This window comes from Aegilops tauschii, chromosome 2 (genome assembly GCF_002575655.3).
Source record: "Aegilops tauschii subsp. strangulata cultivar AL8/78 chromosome 2, Aet v6.0, whole genome shotgun sequence".
NCBI classification, from domain to species: Eukaryota; Viridiplantae; Streptophyta; class Magnoliopsida; order Poales; family Poaceae; genus Aegilops; species Aegilops tauschii.
The window spans coordinates 161587261-161604508 of NC_053036.3; the positions used below are offsets into that span (position 1 = coordinate 161587261).

The 17248-nt window shown below is 46.5% G+C and overlaps 2 protein-coding genes across 2 annotated transcripts; one reads left to right on the plus strand and one right to left on the minus strand.

Annotated features, from left to right (window-relative positions):
* Positions 1-7154: 7154 nt before the first annotated feature.
* On the plus strand, positions 7155-9725 carry LOC109752043 (phenylalanine ammonia-lyase-like). Its single transcript, XM_020310911.4, has one exon. It carries the CDS (start codon positions 7336-7338, stop codon positions 9457-9459), a length of 2124 nt encoding a protein of 707 aa, XP_020166500.1. The 5' UTR covers positions 7155-7335; the 3' UTR covers positions 9460-9725.
* A 140-nt stretch (positions 9726-9865) lies between these two features.
* LOC109752049 (uncharacterized) lies at positions 9866-13731 on the minus strand. The gene is made up of 9 exons (XM_020310917.4): positions 13445-13731; positions 13283-13345; positions 12296-12373; positions 11658-11828; positions 11451-11570; positions 10805-10878; positions 10663-10715; positions 10467-10570; positions 9866-10360 (listed from the first exon to the last, which is right to left on the minus strand). Exons 6-9 carry the CDS (start codon positions 10861-10863, stop codon positions 10154-10156), a joined length of 423 nt encoding a protein of 140 aa, XP_020166506.1. The 5' UTR covers positions 10864-10878; positions 11451-11570; positions 11658-11828; positions 12296-12373; positions 13283-13345; positions 13445-13731; the 3' UTR covers positions 9866-10153.
* Between the last annotated feature and the right edge of the window lie 3517 nt (positions 13732-17248).

Consider the following 17248-nt stretch of genomic DNA (forward strand, 5'->3'; position numbering starts at 1 on the left):
GATTGGGCAACCAGACCACAACACTACATTTTAGTAATGTGCAAGATATGAGATAGTTGTGACGCCCAGATATTTAGGCTACAGTAAACCTCTGCTAATGATGCCACGTCACCTAGGTTACTGTTGATAAACTAGCGTTAGTTTAAAACAATTCAAATTCAAATTTAAAATAAAAACAAACAAAAAAAGTTTTCAAACACTAAAAACTAAAATGTTCACAATATTGCAAAAATTACCAAAGCTGTTATAAAAATAAAACCAACAATTTAGAAACTCCAGAAATGCCCCTAGAAATTAAAACAGTAGACCAACGGCACATCACTTGGCCTTTTCGATTTATAAAATAATTAAACCTTTTCGAAAGACCTTCAGCTTTTTGTGGCATTGCTATATAATGCAATGATGTTCATGTGACAAGCTACATGATTTACAAAAGTCCTTTGGTGGTTAAGCAATTAACAAACCAGAGCAAAAATAAAATAAAAACTGTAGAAAAGGAAAAAAAGAAATAAAAGAACCCCCCCTCCCCCGACTAGGCCTTGGCCTAGTTGGCCGAAGGAGCCAGTAGGCCCAGCCGACTCACTCCCGCACCCCCTGGCCTACTAGGCCTCCTCCACCCCCCGAAACCCTAACCCCCCACCCCCACTCGCTCCACTACACGCCCCCACTCTCCCTCTCCCCCGATCCAATCGGGATCAGGCTCGTCGCCGCCTGCCGTTGCCCAGGGAACCCCATCGCCAGCCGGCGCCGGCCCCGCCCCTCCCGGACTCCTCTGCATCCCTCCTCTCCCTCGTGCGGCATCGCCTGAAGCCGCGGCTCGCCTAGTCACCGACCCGTCGCCGTCGCGCGCCATCGCCCTGCGCCCGTCCTTCGCCGCCCCGTCGTCGCCGGTGCTCCCCGTAGCCCGCCTCTTCGTCCACCTCCCCGCTAGGATACATCGCCCCTCGCCGCTGCCCGAAGGCCTCCCCATCGCCGGACCACCCGCCGTCGCTGCTCGTCGCCGCAGCCCGGAGCTCCTCCGCCTCGTCCGTCGCCCCGTCCTCGACTCCCCTTCGACGGCTCCACCGAGCCCATTGCCTTCCCCCTGGAGCTCCCCTGTGAGGAACCCCCCTCCTATCCTCCTTCCCCTCCTCCCGTACGGCCACCGTCTGCCACTCCCTCACGTCGCGCGCGCGTGCGCCGACGCGCACCACGGTGCCTCGCGCGCCTCCCCCTGCTCTGGCCACCGAGGCCTGCGCCTGTCGTGGCCTTGCTCCGCGCCCGCCGCGGACCTCTGGCCGCGAACGGCGTCCTCCGCCACCCCCAGCTGCTCTGCCTTCCTCGCTTCACCCCCTGGCGCTGGCGCCGTCGCCCCGCCGGTGCCCGCTGCGCCCTGCCCCGCGGCTGGATCGGGCGAGCGCCCTGTCAGACGGGCTGCGCCCAGCGCCCGCTTCAGCCGCCTAGCGCCCGCCCCGTTAAGGCCTTGGGCCTATGACATATGGGCCCCACGCCCCAGAACAAAAAAAGGAACTAAAAATAATAATAATGATTAAAATTAATTAATCAATCAATTAACTAACCCTGGTTAATTAACCTAATTAGTTAATTAAAACACTAATCTGTCACTGACTAATGGGGCCCATGCCCAGAAATAAAACAAAAGATAAGAGATTAATTAAATAATAATTGTTACATTAATTAATTAGTTACTAAGTTAATTAGTTAACTTTATTAACTTGCTTAATAACCTAATCAACCAGTTTAGTTAGTCAATTATTGTTTAGTAAGACATGTATCAATGACACATGGGTCCCACTGGTCCCATTGACCAGTCAAACCGCTGACTGGGATAACCCAGTCAATGACCTGCGGGTCCCATGGGCCCTTTTGACCAGTCAACGGTCCAGTCAAACTCTGATTGGACATTTGACCAGGGCCCCACCTGTCAGCCTCACTACCACCTCTTTGGGTACACTTCTGTGTACCCATAGCATTTATTATTTAAATGAATTTCGAATTAAATTAAATCCAGGGAATCTAGAAAATGTTTAAATCTTTATAAATTAATATAAAATAATCCGTAGCTCGGATGAAAATACTTTGTACATGAAAGTTGCTCAGAACGACGAGACGAATCCGAATACGCAGCCCGTTCGTCAGCCACGCGTCCCTAGCCTAGTGAACCTACAACATTTCACCTCCGGTTCATCTGTCCGAAAATGCGAAATACCGGGGATACTTTCCCGGATGTTTCCCCCTTTCGCCAGTATCACCTACTACCGTGTTAGGTCACCTCTAGCACCGCGCATTGCCATGTTACGCTTTGTGATACTTTGATTGCTCTGTTATTTATTGTGTTCCCCCTCCGATATTTCTTTCCGGTAGACCCCGAGACTGCCGGCGACCCCCAGTTCGACTACGGTGTTGACGACACGTCCTTCTTGCCAGAGCAACCAGGCAAGCCCCCCCCCCCCCCTTGATCACCAGATATCGCCTATTCTTCTCTATACTGCTTGCATTAGAGTAGTGTAGCATGTTACTGCTTTCCGTTAACCCTATCCTGATGCATAGCCTGTCATTGTTGCTACAGTTGTTACCCTTACCTGCTATCCTACTGCTTAGTATAGGATGCTAGTGTTCCATCAGTGGCCCTACACTCTTGTCCGTCTGCCATGCTATACTACTGGGCCGTGATCACTTCGGGAGGTGATCACGGGTATATACTATATACTTTATATACATGACACATGTGGTGACTAAAGTCGGGTCGGCTCGTTGAGTACCCGCAAGTGATTCTGATGAGGGGGCTGAAAGGACAGGTGGCTCCATCCCGGTAGAGGTGGGCCTGGGCTCCTGACGGCCCCCGACTGTTACTTTATGGCGGAGCGACAAGGCAGGTTGAGACCACCTAGGAGAGAGGTGGGCCTGGCCCTGGTCGGCATTCGCGGATACTTAACACGCTTAACGAGATCTTGGTATTTGATCTGAGTCTGGCCATTTGGTCTATACGCACTAATCAACTACGCGGGAACAGTTATGGGCACTCGACGTCGTAGTATCAGCCGAAGCTCTTCTTGACGTCAGCGACGGAGCGGCGCGCGCCGGATTGGACTGGAACGCCTGCTAGGCTAGGTCTGCTTCCGGCCGCGTACGCAACGTGTAGGTGTGCAATGGGCGATGGGCCCAGACCCCTGCGTGCATAGGATTTAGACCGGCGTGTTGACCTCTCTGTTGAGCCTAGGTGGGGCTGCGACGTGTTGATCTTCCGCGGCCAGGCATGACCCAGAAAAGTGTGTCCGGCCAAATGGGATCGAGCGTGTTGGGTTATGTGGTGCACCCCTGCAGGGAAGTTTATCTATTCGAATAGCCGTGTCCCTCGGTAAAAGGACGACCCGGAGTTGTACCTTGACCTTATGACAACTAGAATCGGATACTTAATAAAATACACCCTTCCAAGTGCCAGATACAACCCGGTGATCGCTCTCTAACAGGGCGACCAGGAGGGGATCGCCGGGTAGGATTATGCTATGCGATGCTACTTGGAGGACTTCAATCTACTCTCTTCTACATGCTGCAAGATGGAGGCTGCCAGAAGCGTAGTCTTCGACATGACTAGCTATCCCCCTCTTATTCTGGCATTCTGCAGTTCAGTCCACTGATATGGCCCTTTACACATATACCCATGCATATGTATTGTAGCTCCTTGCTTGCGAGTACTTTGGATGAGTACTCACGGTTGCTTCTCTCCCTCTTTTCCCCCTTTCCTTTCTACCTGGTTGTCGCAACCAGATGCTGGAGTCCAGGAGCCAGACGCCACCGTCGACGATGACTCCTACGACACTGGAGGTGCCTACTACTACGTGCAGCCCGCTGACGACGACCAGGAGTAGTTAGGAGGATCCCAGGCAGGAGGCCTGCGCCTCTTTCGATCTGTATCCCAGTTTGTGCTAGCCTTCTTAAGGCAAACTTGTTTAACTTATGTCTGTACTCAGATATTGTTGCTTCCGCTGACTCGTCTATGATCGAGCACTTGTATTCGAGCCCTCGAGGCCCCTGGCTTGTATTATGATGCTTGTATGACTTATTTATGTTTTAGAGTTGTGTTGTGATATCTTCCCGTGAGTCCCTGATCTTGATCGTACACATTTGCGTGCATGATTAGTGTACGGTCAAATCGGGGGCGTCACAATAGTACAATCATGCAGCTCAATATGCAAAACTATCAGGTAGTTTTCCTTTCAAAAATCTACATTAGCGCCTTTAATCATACATTTTGCTAGAAGTAAATTTAGATCAGATAATTGGTGTAGGGTACTGAAGGTTGGATTCACGCCGATGCTACTTAACAAAATACACGCTGATGTAAAAATATAGTGATATATACAACAGGTAATTACATCAACATTGGAGCACAAAGCATTCCCGCAAGATACTTTCCTCGAACATGATCCCAGTTTAGAACGTCTTCTATCCTTTAAACGTATTTTCTACAAGACAGATGCGTAAGAAACATGTAGAAAATATGATTTGAATGCTATAAAATTTCATGATGTGTGGATACGCACACGCTTCTTAGAAAGGAGTTGACATATTTTTGCTGGACTGGAGCGGACTAGTTCTTTGGCCACTGCAATCTGATTATTACCTAGAGGAGTTGGGTTTCTCTGTGCTGGAGCAGTATCTATGAGCACTGGAGTTGGTTTACTATCTCGTGGAGTTTGTATCTTTTGCAAAGACCTTATTTGTAGCCCTTCAGATTATAACATAGTCATCTTCCCCTTGCAAGCCTTATATAGTAGAATGGTGCTTTAATTATGAAACATGCTACAACAGAGAGATGGAATTGGTACTGAAGAATAGAAAGTCAAGACATATTGACATGTATTCCCTCCATATGGAAATAAATGGATGTGTCTATGCGTATTTCAGTTCTAGATACATTCATTTTTATCCATTTATGTGACATGTAATCCGGACGGAGTGATTATGATGTAAGAGGTAGGGATACGATAGGACAACAGAGTAAAAGAAACACTAGTTGAATGTAAAACTATATGATAGCTGGAATAGATACAGAAAAACAGGAAGGTAACATATGCATGTATGATGGGGAAACTAAGATGGTATTGCAGCAGACCAATAGAACAACACTTCAATGTAAAAAAAATGGTATGGTAGACGGATGGAGTACATACTGATGAATAACAATGTATGAGATATTCAGAAGGATGATGTCCAAACTAAGCAAATGGCATTGTGTCAGAGTAGAATGACAATACTTGAATTTGAAAACATGTTATCATGAATGGAATAGGTACTAAAAATAGGAAAACATGACATATTTACATGTATGATCAGCAGGCTAAGCACATGGCATTGCAACTGAGTAGATGCACTGCAGGGCATTATATGCATGATGCTACCCATATCACGGACCAAGTTAGAGTAAGGACCTTATGAAGTGAACAGGAATCATCATCTTTTTGTAACTCTTCTGAAGAACTACATTTAATTGCTCCATCATATTAGATATCATTAGCGTCGAGTTTGTTGGCCGTTACATTGCTCTGTGAGGTTTTTCTAGTGGATTTGTTCCGATATTCAATATCAGTGTGTGCAATAATATCTGACATGCATGGAAGACAACTAGTAGTGAGATTATGTAATGAGTGCATGTAGGAGACTTAAATAATATGACTGGACTTAACTAGCATCAACAGGTCTCAAAAACTAAAGAGAGAGCACAAATGATAGCTACAGAATATGTATTGTTTGTACTCGATATTAACTAGATGGCACACAAAAATATTAAAGAACAACAACATAGGTGATACTAGAAGGGGTATAATCACCAGCATGTGGGATAGCATTGGCTGATGGATGATAACTATGGAACAATGTTAACTCCTGAACAAGTCAATTATCTGAAGTAAGACTCTTAAGCGATCAACATGAATGTGAAGTGACATGTGATAATCTATTTTCCATGCTTAGATGAATAATGAAGCCATAAATGTTAGACACAAGTAAAAACTGGAGTGGATAGCTGTAGAATAATTTTTGCATGTATATTTGTTCATAACTTTATAACTCTATTCAAAAATGTACCATAGAAGAATTGTTCTATGGTTTCGGGGTTCAAAAAAACATGAATTTATACCTCTATTCCACAGTCTATCCAATTGTCTATGTTGCTCTTATGTTTAGCGCTAAATATGTTTAGTGTACAATTAATACCATACCCATCATCAACTTTAGTGGTAACCACATAATTATATCCTACTTAATACTATCCACGTATAATGAATATATTTCCTAATATTAACGTGGAATGCAATTAATATGTTTTGTAATATTCCCCGCAATAAAAATATGTTTTGTAATATAATGTGATAATTATATTCTACCTAATATCATTTTGCAGTCAGCATCTTTCGTGCAATGAAATTAATATCTTTTCTGATATAACGTGTATTACATGTACACGATTACTGGTTATAGAAGGTTCATAGCGCTCATGTGTAAACTAGCCACCCAGACAAAGCACTTCTAATACCGCAACACACAAACATAGTACATACATATACACGACCCTTAATTTTGAACGCTGAAGCATGTTGGCACGCATTAGTGAGAATCCTTGGGACCTAACCTGGACAGATTATTAAGAAAACTTTTTTCGTGGAACAAGTGAAACTCGTCCAAATCTCCTGTGTGAACCTTGCCGTCTTCAAGTCATGGTCAAAACTCAAATGCCATGTTGTACGTACATGCATTTGTAAAGAAACAGTCTCACCTAATCATACAAGAATTGGATTTGGACACACCTAATAACTGAAAAAAAGTCAAAACAGGGCCGCCGAATGGTTAACTAGCGACTGGAAAATGGCAGCCGGAAACCATCACCATCAGCTAGCAACCGCGTGCAGGGGCGTCGACTCGTGCGTTCCCCTAATATACTACTGTAGTATCCCATTGTCGCAGCAGCTGCCTTTGTTCGTCTTCTTCCTAGTCCACGCGCACGAGGCCACCAACCCCACCTTCGTGCTCACCCGCGGCCAAGTCCAGCGGTCAACACTAACATCCCGGTCACAGTCCACACCAATCCCCAGTTCCCCACCCACCCTGGTTGCTCTACCTATTTAATCCCTTCCCTCTCCTCCATTTCCATCCAAGAAGAGCATCCCTCACCTCTCCCACTCCATCCAGCTCTTCTCTCTCACGGCCACTCCACAGAATCTCCACAAAGAAAATTCAGCTGCTACAGTAGAGATCGCCAGCCTCTAGTCTCTGCTCGAGCTCTTCTCTCCCACAACTGCTACATCGAGACTTCAAGATCCATTGTAGATCAAACCAATGGCGGCCAACGGCAACGACGGTTTGTGCGTGGCCGAGCCGCGGAGTGCCGACCCGCTCAACTGGGGGAAAGCCGCGGAGGCGCTGTCGGGGAGCCACCTGGACGCCGTCAAGCGGATGGTGGAGGAGTACCGCAGGCCGGTGGTGGTTATGGAGGGCGCAAGCTTGACCATCGCCCAGGTCGCGGCGGTGGCCGCCGCCGACGGGGCCAGGGTGGAGCTCGACGAGTCCGCCCGCGGCCGCGTCAAGGAGAGCAGCGACTGGGTCATGACCAGCATGGCCAACGGCACCGACAGCTACGGCGTCACCACCGGCTTCGGCGCCACCTCCCATCGGAGGACCAAGGAGGGGGGCGCGCTGCAGAGGGAGCTCATCCGGTTCCTTAACGCCGGGGCGTTCGGCACCGGCAGCGACGGCCACGTGCTGCCCGCGGCCACCACGCGCGCGGCGATGCTTGTCCGCGTCAACACCCTGCTCCAAGGCTACTCCGGCATCCGCTTCGAGATCCTCGAGACCATCGCCACGCTGCTCAATGCCAACGTGACACCGTGCCTGCCGCTCCGGGGCACCATCACCGCTTCCGGCGACCTCGTCCCGCTCTCCTACATCGCGGGACTTGTCACCGGCCGCCCGAATGCCGTGGCCGTGGCTCCTGATGGCACCAAGGTTAATGCCGCCGAGGCATTTAAGATTGCGGGCATCCAGCACGGCTTCTTCGAGCTGCAACCCAAGGAAGGCCTTGCTATGGTTAATGGCACGGCGGTGGGCTCCGGGCTCGCGTCCATAGTTCTCTTTGAAGCGAATGTTCTTGGTGTGCTTGCCGAAGTTTTGTCGGCGGTGTTCTGCGAAGTGATGAACGGCAAGCCAGAGTACACTGACCACCTGACACACAAGTTGAAGCACCATCCTGGACAGATCGAGGCCGCGGCCATCATGGAGCACATCCTGGAGGGCAGCTCCTACATGATGCTCGCGAAGAAGCTTGGTGAGCTCGACCCATTGATGAAGCCAAAGCAAGACAGATATGCTCTCCGCACATCGCCGCAATGGCTTGGGCCACAAATTGAGGTCATCCGTGCAGCGACGAAGTCAATCGAGCGCGAGATCAACTCTGTCAATGACAACCCACTCATTGACGTATCTCGTGGAAAGGCAATCCACGGTGGAAACTTCCAGGGCACGCCCATCGGTGTGTCCATGGACAACACGAGGCTTGCCATTGCTGCGATTGGCAAGCTCATGTTTGCCCAGTTCTCGGAGCTAGTAAACGACTTCTACAACAATGGCTTGCCCTCCAACCTCTCTGGTGGCCGCAACCCAAGTCTTGACTATGGCTTCAAGGGTGCCGAGATCGCAATGGCGTCATACTGCTCGGAGCTCCAATTCTTGGGCAACCCTGTGACCAACCATGTCCAGAGTGCGGAACAGCACAACCAAGATGTTAACTCCCTCGGATTAATCTCAGCCCGTAAGACTGCCGAGGCCATCGACATTCTGAAGCTCATGTCCTCTACATTTTTGGTTGCGCTGTGCCAAGCCATCGACCTGCGCCACCTCGAGGAAAATGTCAAGAATGCCGTCAAGAATTGTGTCACAAGAGTGGCTAGGAAGACCCTGATCACAAATGACATGGGTGGCCTCCACAACGCACGTTTCTGTGAGAAGGACCTGCTCCAAACAATTGACCGCGAGGCGGTGTTTGCATACGCAGATGACCCTTGCAGCGCCAACTATCCTCTCATGAAGAAGATGCGAGCAGTGCTAGTGGAGCACGCCTTGGCCAACGGTGAGGCTGAGCGCAACGTGGAAACCTCGGTGTTTGCCAAGGTTGCCAAATTCGAGCAGGAGCTCTGTGCGACACTACCTCAGGAGGTTGAGGCTGCTAGAGGTGCAGTGGAGAATGGCACCGCTGCAGAACCAAACCGCATCGTTGACTGCCGGTCATACCCTCTATACCGGTTCGTTCGCAAGGAGTTGGGAACGGTGTACTTGACCGGAGAGAAGACACGGTCCCCCGGGGAGGAGGTGGACAAGGTGTTTGTTGCTATGAACCAGGGTAAGCACATCGACGCGCTGCTGGAATGCCTCAAGGAGTGGAACGGCGAGCCCCTGCCTCTCTGCTAATCAGGGAGATGAAGAGAAGATGCTGTGCTTCAGAATTCTGAAGGCTCCCGTTGTTCTAAACTGATAATACTACTGTTGTTTGATTTCGTTCTTTCTTTGTTTTTTCCCTCTTCTAAAACGTTGATGCATGCAACGTTCTTCCGGAGCTAGAGGCCATTGCCAAAGATTGCACTCTGCAATACTTGTAGCGCAGCAACTAGAGCTTCTGCCAATGTAAGCGAAAGGGCACAAATTTTCATGTCAAATGTTGATGTTCTACTACTGAATCAGCATGTTCAGACTTACTGTATGTCATACAAGCACATTCTCCTCGTTCAGACTTACTCATGTCAAATGTTGATAATTTTCACGTCGCACTGCAATATAGAGAGAAACAGCACCAGGTTGTGATTATCATACAAGCACATTCTCGAGCAACTTCGACTATCATACATGTTTGATAGAGATAGAAATAGTTACAGAGGAAAAACAATAGGCATGAGAGGTATATATACATGATTTCAGCACATCAGAACTAGTCACAGAAACTAATCAGACCAATGTTTTTCTATCCTTATATGTCATCAGAAGAAGAATGTACAAGTATAAGCTCACCCGCTTCAGTGTATGCCAAATTATCTACCACCTAGAGCTCAGCACCGCCCGCATTCATGGGCAGTCACCCAGACTCAACATTAACCTAGCAATGGGAGACTTATATTGGGTAGATGATGTCGTAGTGGTTGACCGTGAACAGCACGTGCACACGCGCAGCGTCAGCTCCAGGACTAACGTACACATCATCAGGCGCTTCCTCATTGAGTTGCACAAGCACGAGGGACACCTGAAGCGCAGCCGCCAAGGCCCACATCTGAACACGGCCCGCCACCACGCGGCGTGGAGTAACGTGCTGTAAGCACCACTGTTTAGAGCAGCGAGTCAGGAAATATCAGGGTCATGTATCCAAGAATGGATGGATCAGAAATTCAGCACGACATTGATGAAAAGGTAGAGATGCTGATACTCACATTTGCCACACAGTCATTTTCTCCAAGTCCAGGTATATCCTCTGTATAGTCCGCCCTGTGCAAGCACAACCAGGTAGCTGCTACTAATCTGAGGAAAGCAAAAACTGGCCACCACAATGTGTCAGAAACATGAATTGGGATGAACCGGGAAAGATAGGTTGATGACTGAAGGATAAGTTGAGAAGTGTTTTCTCACTGTCTTCTGTTTGATCGTAAGTGCTGAAGAACTCGAGAAGTTTCCGCTTGTACCTGACAAAGAAGCAGGTTAAGTCAGTGAGATGGAAGCATTCGGCCACAACACTTGGCTGGAATTGCAGAAAACCAAACATATCAAAAACCTGTCAGTTAATAGGGGGATCAATCTGCGTTTTTTCTTCCATCTCTTTACTTTCTTCATCAACTCCTTAAATGCCTGAAACAATCCGTGAGTTAATAAATCGCATTTGGTAACCATTCCATACAGCTCTGTAAGGTTACAAAAGTGCTTGCAACCTATTAATATTCGATAACAAGACATTAACACATAATTAGGATAACTCGCCTGAACAACTTCAGTTAATAACGATCTACTATACAATAGTTAAAGAGTACAAATACTTAGTAACAGAATGGTGAGATATCTACATCATAAGAAGCAGCAGGTCTGAAGCATTTCAGTGTTCAATGAAGCATAGAATTATACTCTTGCGGTTTACATTGTCACACTAGTATCCCTTACAATAAACTTAAGGTGTATTTTTGTTAAGTTGGGTCCTAAGTTGTAACATAACAATAAGCTTCAGACTTGAGCTTGCGTCAACAGGGCGTAAACTGCAATGTCATGCCATTACTGCTAAGCAATTGTGCATCCCCTTCAAATGATTGATGGTTAGACAACTGAATCCATTTTGACATGGAGAGTAACTTGAAGAGAATTGTATTTGTCCCTTACAAATATGTGTATTCAAGGAAAAAACACAAATGTGGAAAAAGGCAGGAACTTACATCGTGGCTCCTAGAAAATTCAGAGGCCCATCCAAGACATGCAGATTCCTCAGCCAACTCTTGGATAGCTGCAAGGAGGCGGCGTTCCTCATTTCTGCCTTTCCTATCAAGAACTTGCTCCTGTCGTACATTGGCATAAACAAAGAGAGTTAGATCAGGGAACATGCATCCTGTAGTATACTAAGGGACAAGGAGAAGGACAATTACAAGGTAGGAAAATATGAAGCTCCTGTAGAAACACTCCCCATCTTCTTCCACTGGCCTAAATTCTGAATAGCGGTCACCAAGGCCGATTGCATTCACAGCATATATTCTGTCGCGATAAAGTGCAAGTATCTGTCCAACATAATGATTTAAGGCTTGCCCATAGGGAATTGCCTGCACCGCACAATCAGATAAGAGAATTCAGTTTATGCTGATTAGAACAAGGAAATAACAGATCTAAAGCCTGATAGAAACTTTGTTTTGCAACAACAGATCTAAAATATGATCCAAATTTTGTTTTGCTCCCACTTTTCTGGCTTGTATGTTCTCTGGAAATGGTTGGAACTGCTAATAAATGTAAGAGACCCTTCATTGACACTGATTGGTTGTTGTTGAGTTAAAAATAGAAAAATATGTGTAGTGTTCCATACACTCAATGGTATAAAGTCTACTGGTTCCATCACATTGCAAGGGTAATATACTATTAAGCATTCAGACAAGAAAGTAAGAACATTTTCCATGAAATCAGTTACTTGTACAGTAACCATGAATGCCCACAGTTCCATCTGACCTGGGATTTTGATCCCGACATTTCATGGGTTTCCACTTTGAAAATAACCAAAGACTAAAAGGAGTCAAACCTGTTGAGTCACGTGAGGTCTCTCCAAGCTTCCGACTTGAGGTCTCTCCGAGCTTCCGATTCCTTTTCTACAAAAAACCTTTTCCACAAGAGATGGGTTAAGATCCATATATAACTTGCCAAACTTAGAAGTAATTGTACAGATTAAACATCACAATCAGGATTTTAGAATACGAAACAGGGGAATAAGAGATAGAGTTTTTGAAGAATCTAATAGCAGTATCGCACAACTGATGCTGCAAAATCCGAAACATCTTACTTCAGCAACTGTTTACAAGAATCATGCTGTGAAGCTTCCAAGCCGGTTTCAAGTACCAAACAACCAAACATCACATCTTTTAGACCAAATTTCGGAGTAAATGGTCAGTGAGTTTAATTATTTATTTTGTGGGCTGTGGTCAGTGATTTTGCATGTGAATGACCAATGGTCTACGGAAATCATGTCCAGGTATGCAGCCCTGAATAAACAAATGCATTAACTATGCCTATAAAACCATCCATTCACATTAAAACCTCTTACCTTTGTCTTTAGGACTTCTAGCTAAAATTTCACAGGAGCACTGATCAAGATATGCACGCCTAAAACAAAAACATGTTCCCAATGCTTCCCCCGCTGTAAACTACGATGAATATGCTACCACACTTGATACAAGAATGAATTGGTACAGGCACGAGCACCCAAATCTTAAACATATTCGAGTTTTTGACTAATCACAGAGAGGTTGTTCACTTGTCTCCATATTCCAAGATCGCAAGAAGAGCACGGAGTAATAGTCAGGATCCGCCTAATCTGCGCGCAACATAAAGCCAGATTGGCCCCAACATTCGCCCAAAAGTTTCATCCCTTTTACCCTAAATCCTTACCAACATTCCACACGAACTCTGAGACCACAAATTGCACATCGCGAACACAAGAATTGGCACAAGAAAGCACAAAGAAGAGCAAAGAATCACAGAGTAATCAAGAAGCACAAGATTCAGGCTATACCTTGTCCTTGCCGGAGCTGATTATCTTTCTCAAGATCGTCTTCTTGGCCTTCGGCAATCCAGCCTACTCGGCAGAAACCAAGAAACGCTTAGACGAACTCGAATAACTCGAAAGGGAACACAGCAGGTCGCTACATCTCAAGCGCAAGAGACGCGCCATTACCTGCTCCCCGGCGCGCGCAGCAGCGGAGCTCGATCCCCCGGCTTCGAAGATTTGGCTCCCGGTCTGCACATCGACGGGCCGAGCAGAGGGAGGTGGTGGCGAGGAGATGGATTCGCCGGCTCTGCGGCTTCCGCCCCCGGCCTGGTCATCGACGGGCGGAGGAGGGTGAGGTGGTGGCGACGAGACACCGGAGCCCGCCTGCGCTGCCCCAAAGCTCGGCGCCCCAGCGGGGGAGGCGGCGCTGGCGTCGTCGCGTTGCCCGTGCACACGGGCCGGTTCTTGCTTGCCATCGTCCCGGTCTTTTCCTGAACCGGATGCCATCGCGGCGGGAAAAACTTTGCGGGTGGAGCGGAAAGGACTTGCTTGGCAATTCTGCTAATGCGGGGGCGTTGGAGGAAGTTCACGAAAGGGCCTGGTTAGTTATTTGGGGAAAGGACGAGCGGTTATTTATAAAGGTGGACGGGGACGTGATCATGTGAGAGGAAGTTCGCGAACTTTTTTCCTTTATTGTCTGGATTTTCCCCTCAAAAAATTGTCTGGATTTTCCATAAATTTTAAAACATACACTAACCTAAAATTATACTAGTACCTTTCAATTTATAAACTATGCAGTTTAGAACATTAGTATTGCTTTAGATCTACAGGTTGTATGTGACGTATGTGGAAAACACACATGTCAAGCAAATTAATAGTAGGCAAATTCTTTTTTGATACATTTTTTGCGCTAATTCTTGGTCATCTTTTTTTTCTAAATCTTAGCCACCTAAAAAGTTGTACTCCCTCTGTCTCACGATATAAGACGAAGGGATCGGTAGTTATTAAGCATGAATTACTAGTTAGAAAGTGCGCGATTTAAAAAGGTCAAGTAGTATACGAAAGTGCTAACTTTATTGTCTATTTGCATTGGTTGATATGGTCGTGGAGCAAGAGGGGGCAAGGATGAGCTATGATCCAAGGTTTTTTCTGGCAAATCCCACTCTTTATTAGTTGATAATGTTTACAGGGATACATAGCTCATCAGGAGAAACAACCGTCAAGCAAATACAAAGCATTACGAGCTAGGCGATGAGCTTCTTTGTTCTACGATGCAAAAAAAAGCTTCTTTGTTCTAAGCCCAGTTCTCATGCACAAATTCATCTCATGAAAGTCATTCATCCTTTATTTGATATCCAATCCAATGTGTCCATATTCATTTGTCGATGAACTCTTCAAGTTTCTCACAACTGATATCCGTCGTTGGCGATCGTTATTCATGTAAAAGCAGGTCGCTCGTTAAGATTAACTAGGACGGTGCTTGTGCGTTGCTACGGGCAACATTGCAATTTCATCGATGAATCAGTGAAGAATTACTTGATATCATAGTTGAATATTCATGCATTACAACAAATATATATTACTGTGATGACCAAAGGCATAAGAAAGACAAAAATCAAGCATAACCATCTATTATCCCCAACAATTGCAAAAAAAAAAGAGATATGCTTGCAACTTAGAAATTAAAGAAACTGTCAATATGATTTTGGACTTAGTTCTTGAACACATACATGATTTGACTTTTCATTGCATGTATGCTAAATATAATGTTGTAAACCTTACTACCTCATGGGATCAACATATTCGGAGACATATCAGACAACTTCTGGTGATATGAAATTTAGACAGCCCTAAATGACATACAACTATGTAATGTTGGCATTGTTCTACTAGTTCTAGATCATTCTTAACTGCAACCTGTCTTTGACTAATTTCTCAACTGGGACGTGGGACGGAGGGGCCGGTTTTTCGTCAAGTGGGACGAGTCAGTTTCAGATTTTGGTGGGTGAGTGCTGAGGCGAAACTAAACCGATGTGACAAGATTACCAACTTCCCTTTATAGTAGAGACGCCTCACGACAAGTCATTGCCTCAAACGACTTCGGATTGACCACTCCTTGAAAGAGTATCGATGAAGCACCAAGGAATACTCCTATGCTATCCCTTGCGAAGACCACTGTTGATCCAGCCATTGTGTTCTTAGATATTGCGGCATCATCATTTATTTTTGTTGCCCGATCACGGTGGATTGGAATCTAGTAAGGGTGCAGAACAACATCTATAGCTGGGCCTATCAAACGCCCGGGCAGGCTGTCCGGTCACTGCCTGATCAAAAACCGACTCAACTGGAGCTCTCAAACCGCGGACAAACGTCTGGGCTGACCGGCATGTTTGGTTCTACCGCAGGGTGCGTCGACTGCAAAATAAAATTTTCCTACGCGCAGAACAACCAGGAACATGCTACGGGAATGGATCACAGATCGTTACCACTAGACGCGCAGTGCCGTGCAGCGGAAGAAGAGTTGGGGCAGCGCGTCCGCGTGGTTTGTCTCCTCCTTGTCCGATCTCCCTCGAACAACCGGTCGTCGGATCCCACGTACAAGTTTGCCGGAGCGGCGCAGGTGCACCGCCTTTAATGGTATCCGCGCGTGCAGGAGGAACGTCGTGCGGCGGACTGCTAGGTCCGATCACACAACCGGCGGCGAGTGGAGGTGTCTATTCACAACACATGCAACCCTAGTAACAGCGCCGAAGCGATCAACCGAATGAGTGGGCCGCACCTCCACTTTATATAGGCGTCCGTCGCGGGCTCAACACTTGGGCCTCGCACGGACCCTAAAGCCCAAAATCTGTTCGCCCGGGATCCGAGTCCGAGTAGGATCACATCTGACTCGTGGAGTCCGATCCGGCCTCACAGGTTCCTTCCCTTAAGCGCGCGACCCCTTAGGTTCAAGTCGGCTTGGTCGCAGGTCGGATCACCTCCGACCTGCTCGGCTGGTAGCAGCCTCTAGCAAGGCGTGCCTGATGTCTACTACGCAACCTTTTTCTTGTAGACGTTGTTGGGCCTCCAAGTGCAGATGTTTGTAGGACAGTAGCAAATTTCCCTCAAGTGGATGACCTAAGGTTTACCAATTCATGGGAGGTGTAGGATGAAGGTGGTCTCTCTCAAACAACCCTGCAACCAAATAACAAAGAGTCTCTTGTGTCCCCAACACACCCAATACAAAGGTAAATTGTATAGGTGCACTAGTTCGGCGAAGAGATGGTGATACAAGTGCAATATGGATGGTAGATATAGGTTTTTGTAATATGAAAATATAAAAACAGCAAGGTAGCAAGTGATAAAAGTGAGCGTAAACGGTATTGCAATGCTAGGAAACAAGGCCTAGGGTTCATACTTTCACTAGTGCAAGTTCTCTCAACAATAATAACATAATTGGATCATATAACTATCCCTCAACATGCAACAAAGAGTCACTCCAAAGTCACTAATAGCGGAGAACAAACGAAGATATTATTGTAGGGTACGAAACCACCTCAAAGTTATTCTTTCTGATCGATCTGTTCAAGAGTCCGTAGTAAAATAACACGAAGCTATTCTTTCCGTTCGATCTATCATAGAGTTCGTACTAGAATAACACCTTAAGACACAAATTAACCAAAACCCTAATGTCACCTAGATACTCCAATGTCACCTCAAGTATCCGTGGGTATGATTATACGATATGCATCACACAATCTCAGATTCATCTATTCAACCAACACACAGAACCTCAAAGAGTGCCCCAAAGTTTCTACCGGAGAGTCAAGACGAAAACGTGTGCCAACCCCTATGCATAAGTTCACGAGGTCACGGAACCCGCAAGTTGATCACCAAAACATACATCAAGTAGATCACGTGATATCCCATTGTCACCACAGATAAGCACATGCAAGACATACATAAAGTGTTCTCAAATCCTTAAAGACTCAATCCGATAAGATAACTTCA

What these genes read in the sequence shown, in the direction of transcription:
- LOC109752043 (XM_020310911.4), top strand. Translation starts at nt 7,336, where the DNA reads ATGGCGGCCAACGGCAACGACGGTTTGTGCGTGGCCGAGCCGCGGAGT.
- LOC109752049 (XM_020310917.4), bottom strand. Translation starts at nt 10,863, where the DNA reads ATGAAGAAAGTAAAGAGATGGAAGAAAAAACGCAGATTGATCCCCCTA. An exon ending in ATCCCCCTATTAACTGACAG is followed by an intron (nt 10,716 to 10,804) that starts GTTTTTGATATG and finishes CTTCTTTGTCAG; the next exon opens with GTACAAGCGGAAACTTCTCG. An exon ending in TTACGATCAAACAGAAGACA is followed by an intron (nt 10,571 to 10,662) that starts GTGAGAAAACAC and finishes TGTGGTGGCCAG; the next exon opens with TTTTTGCTTTCCTCAGATTA.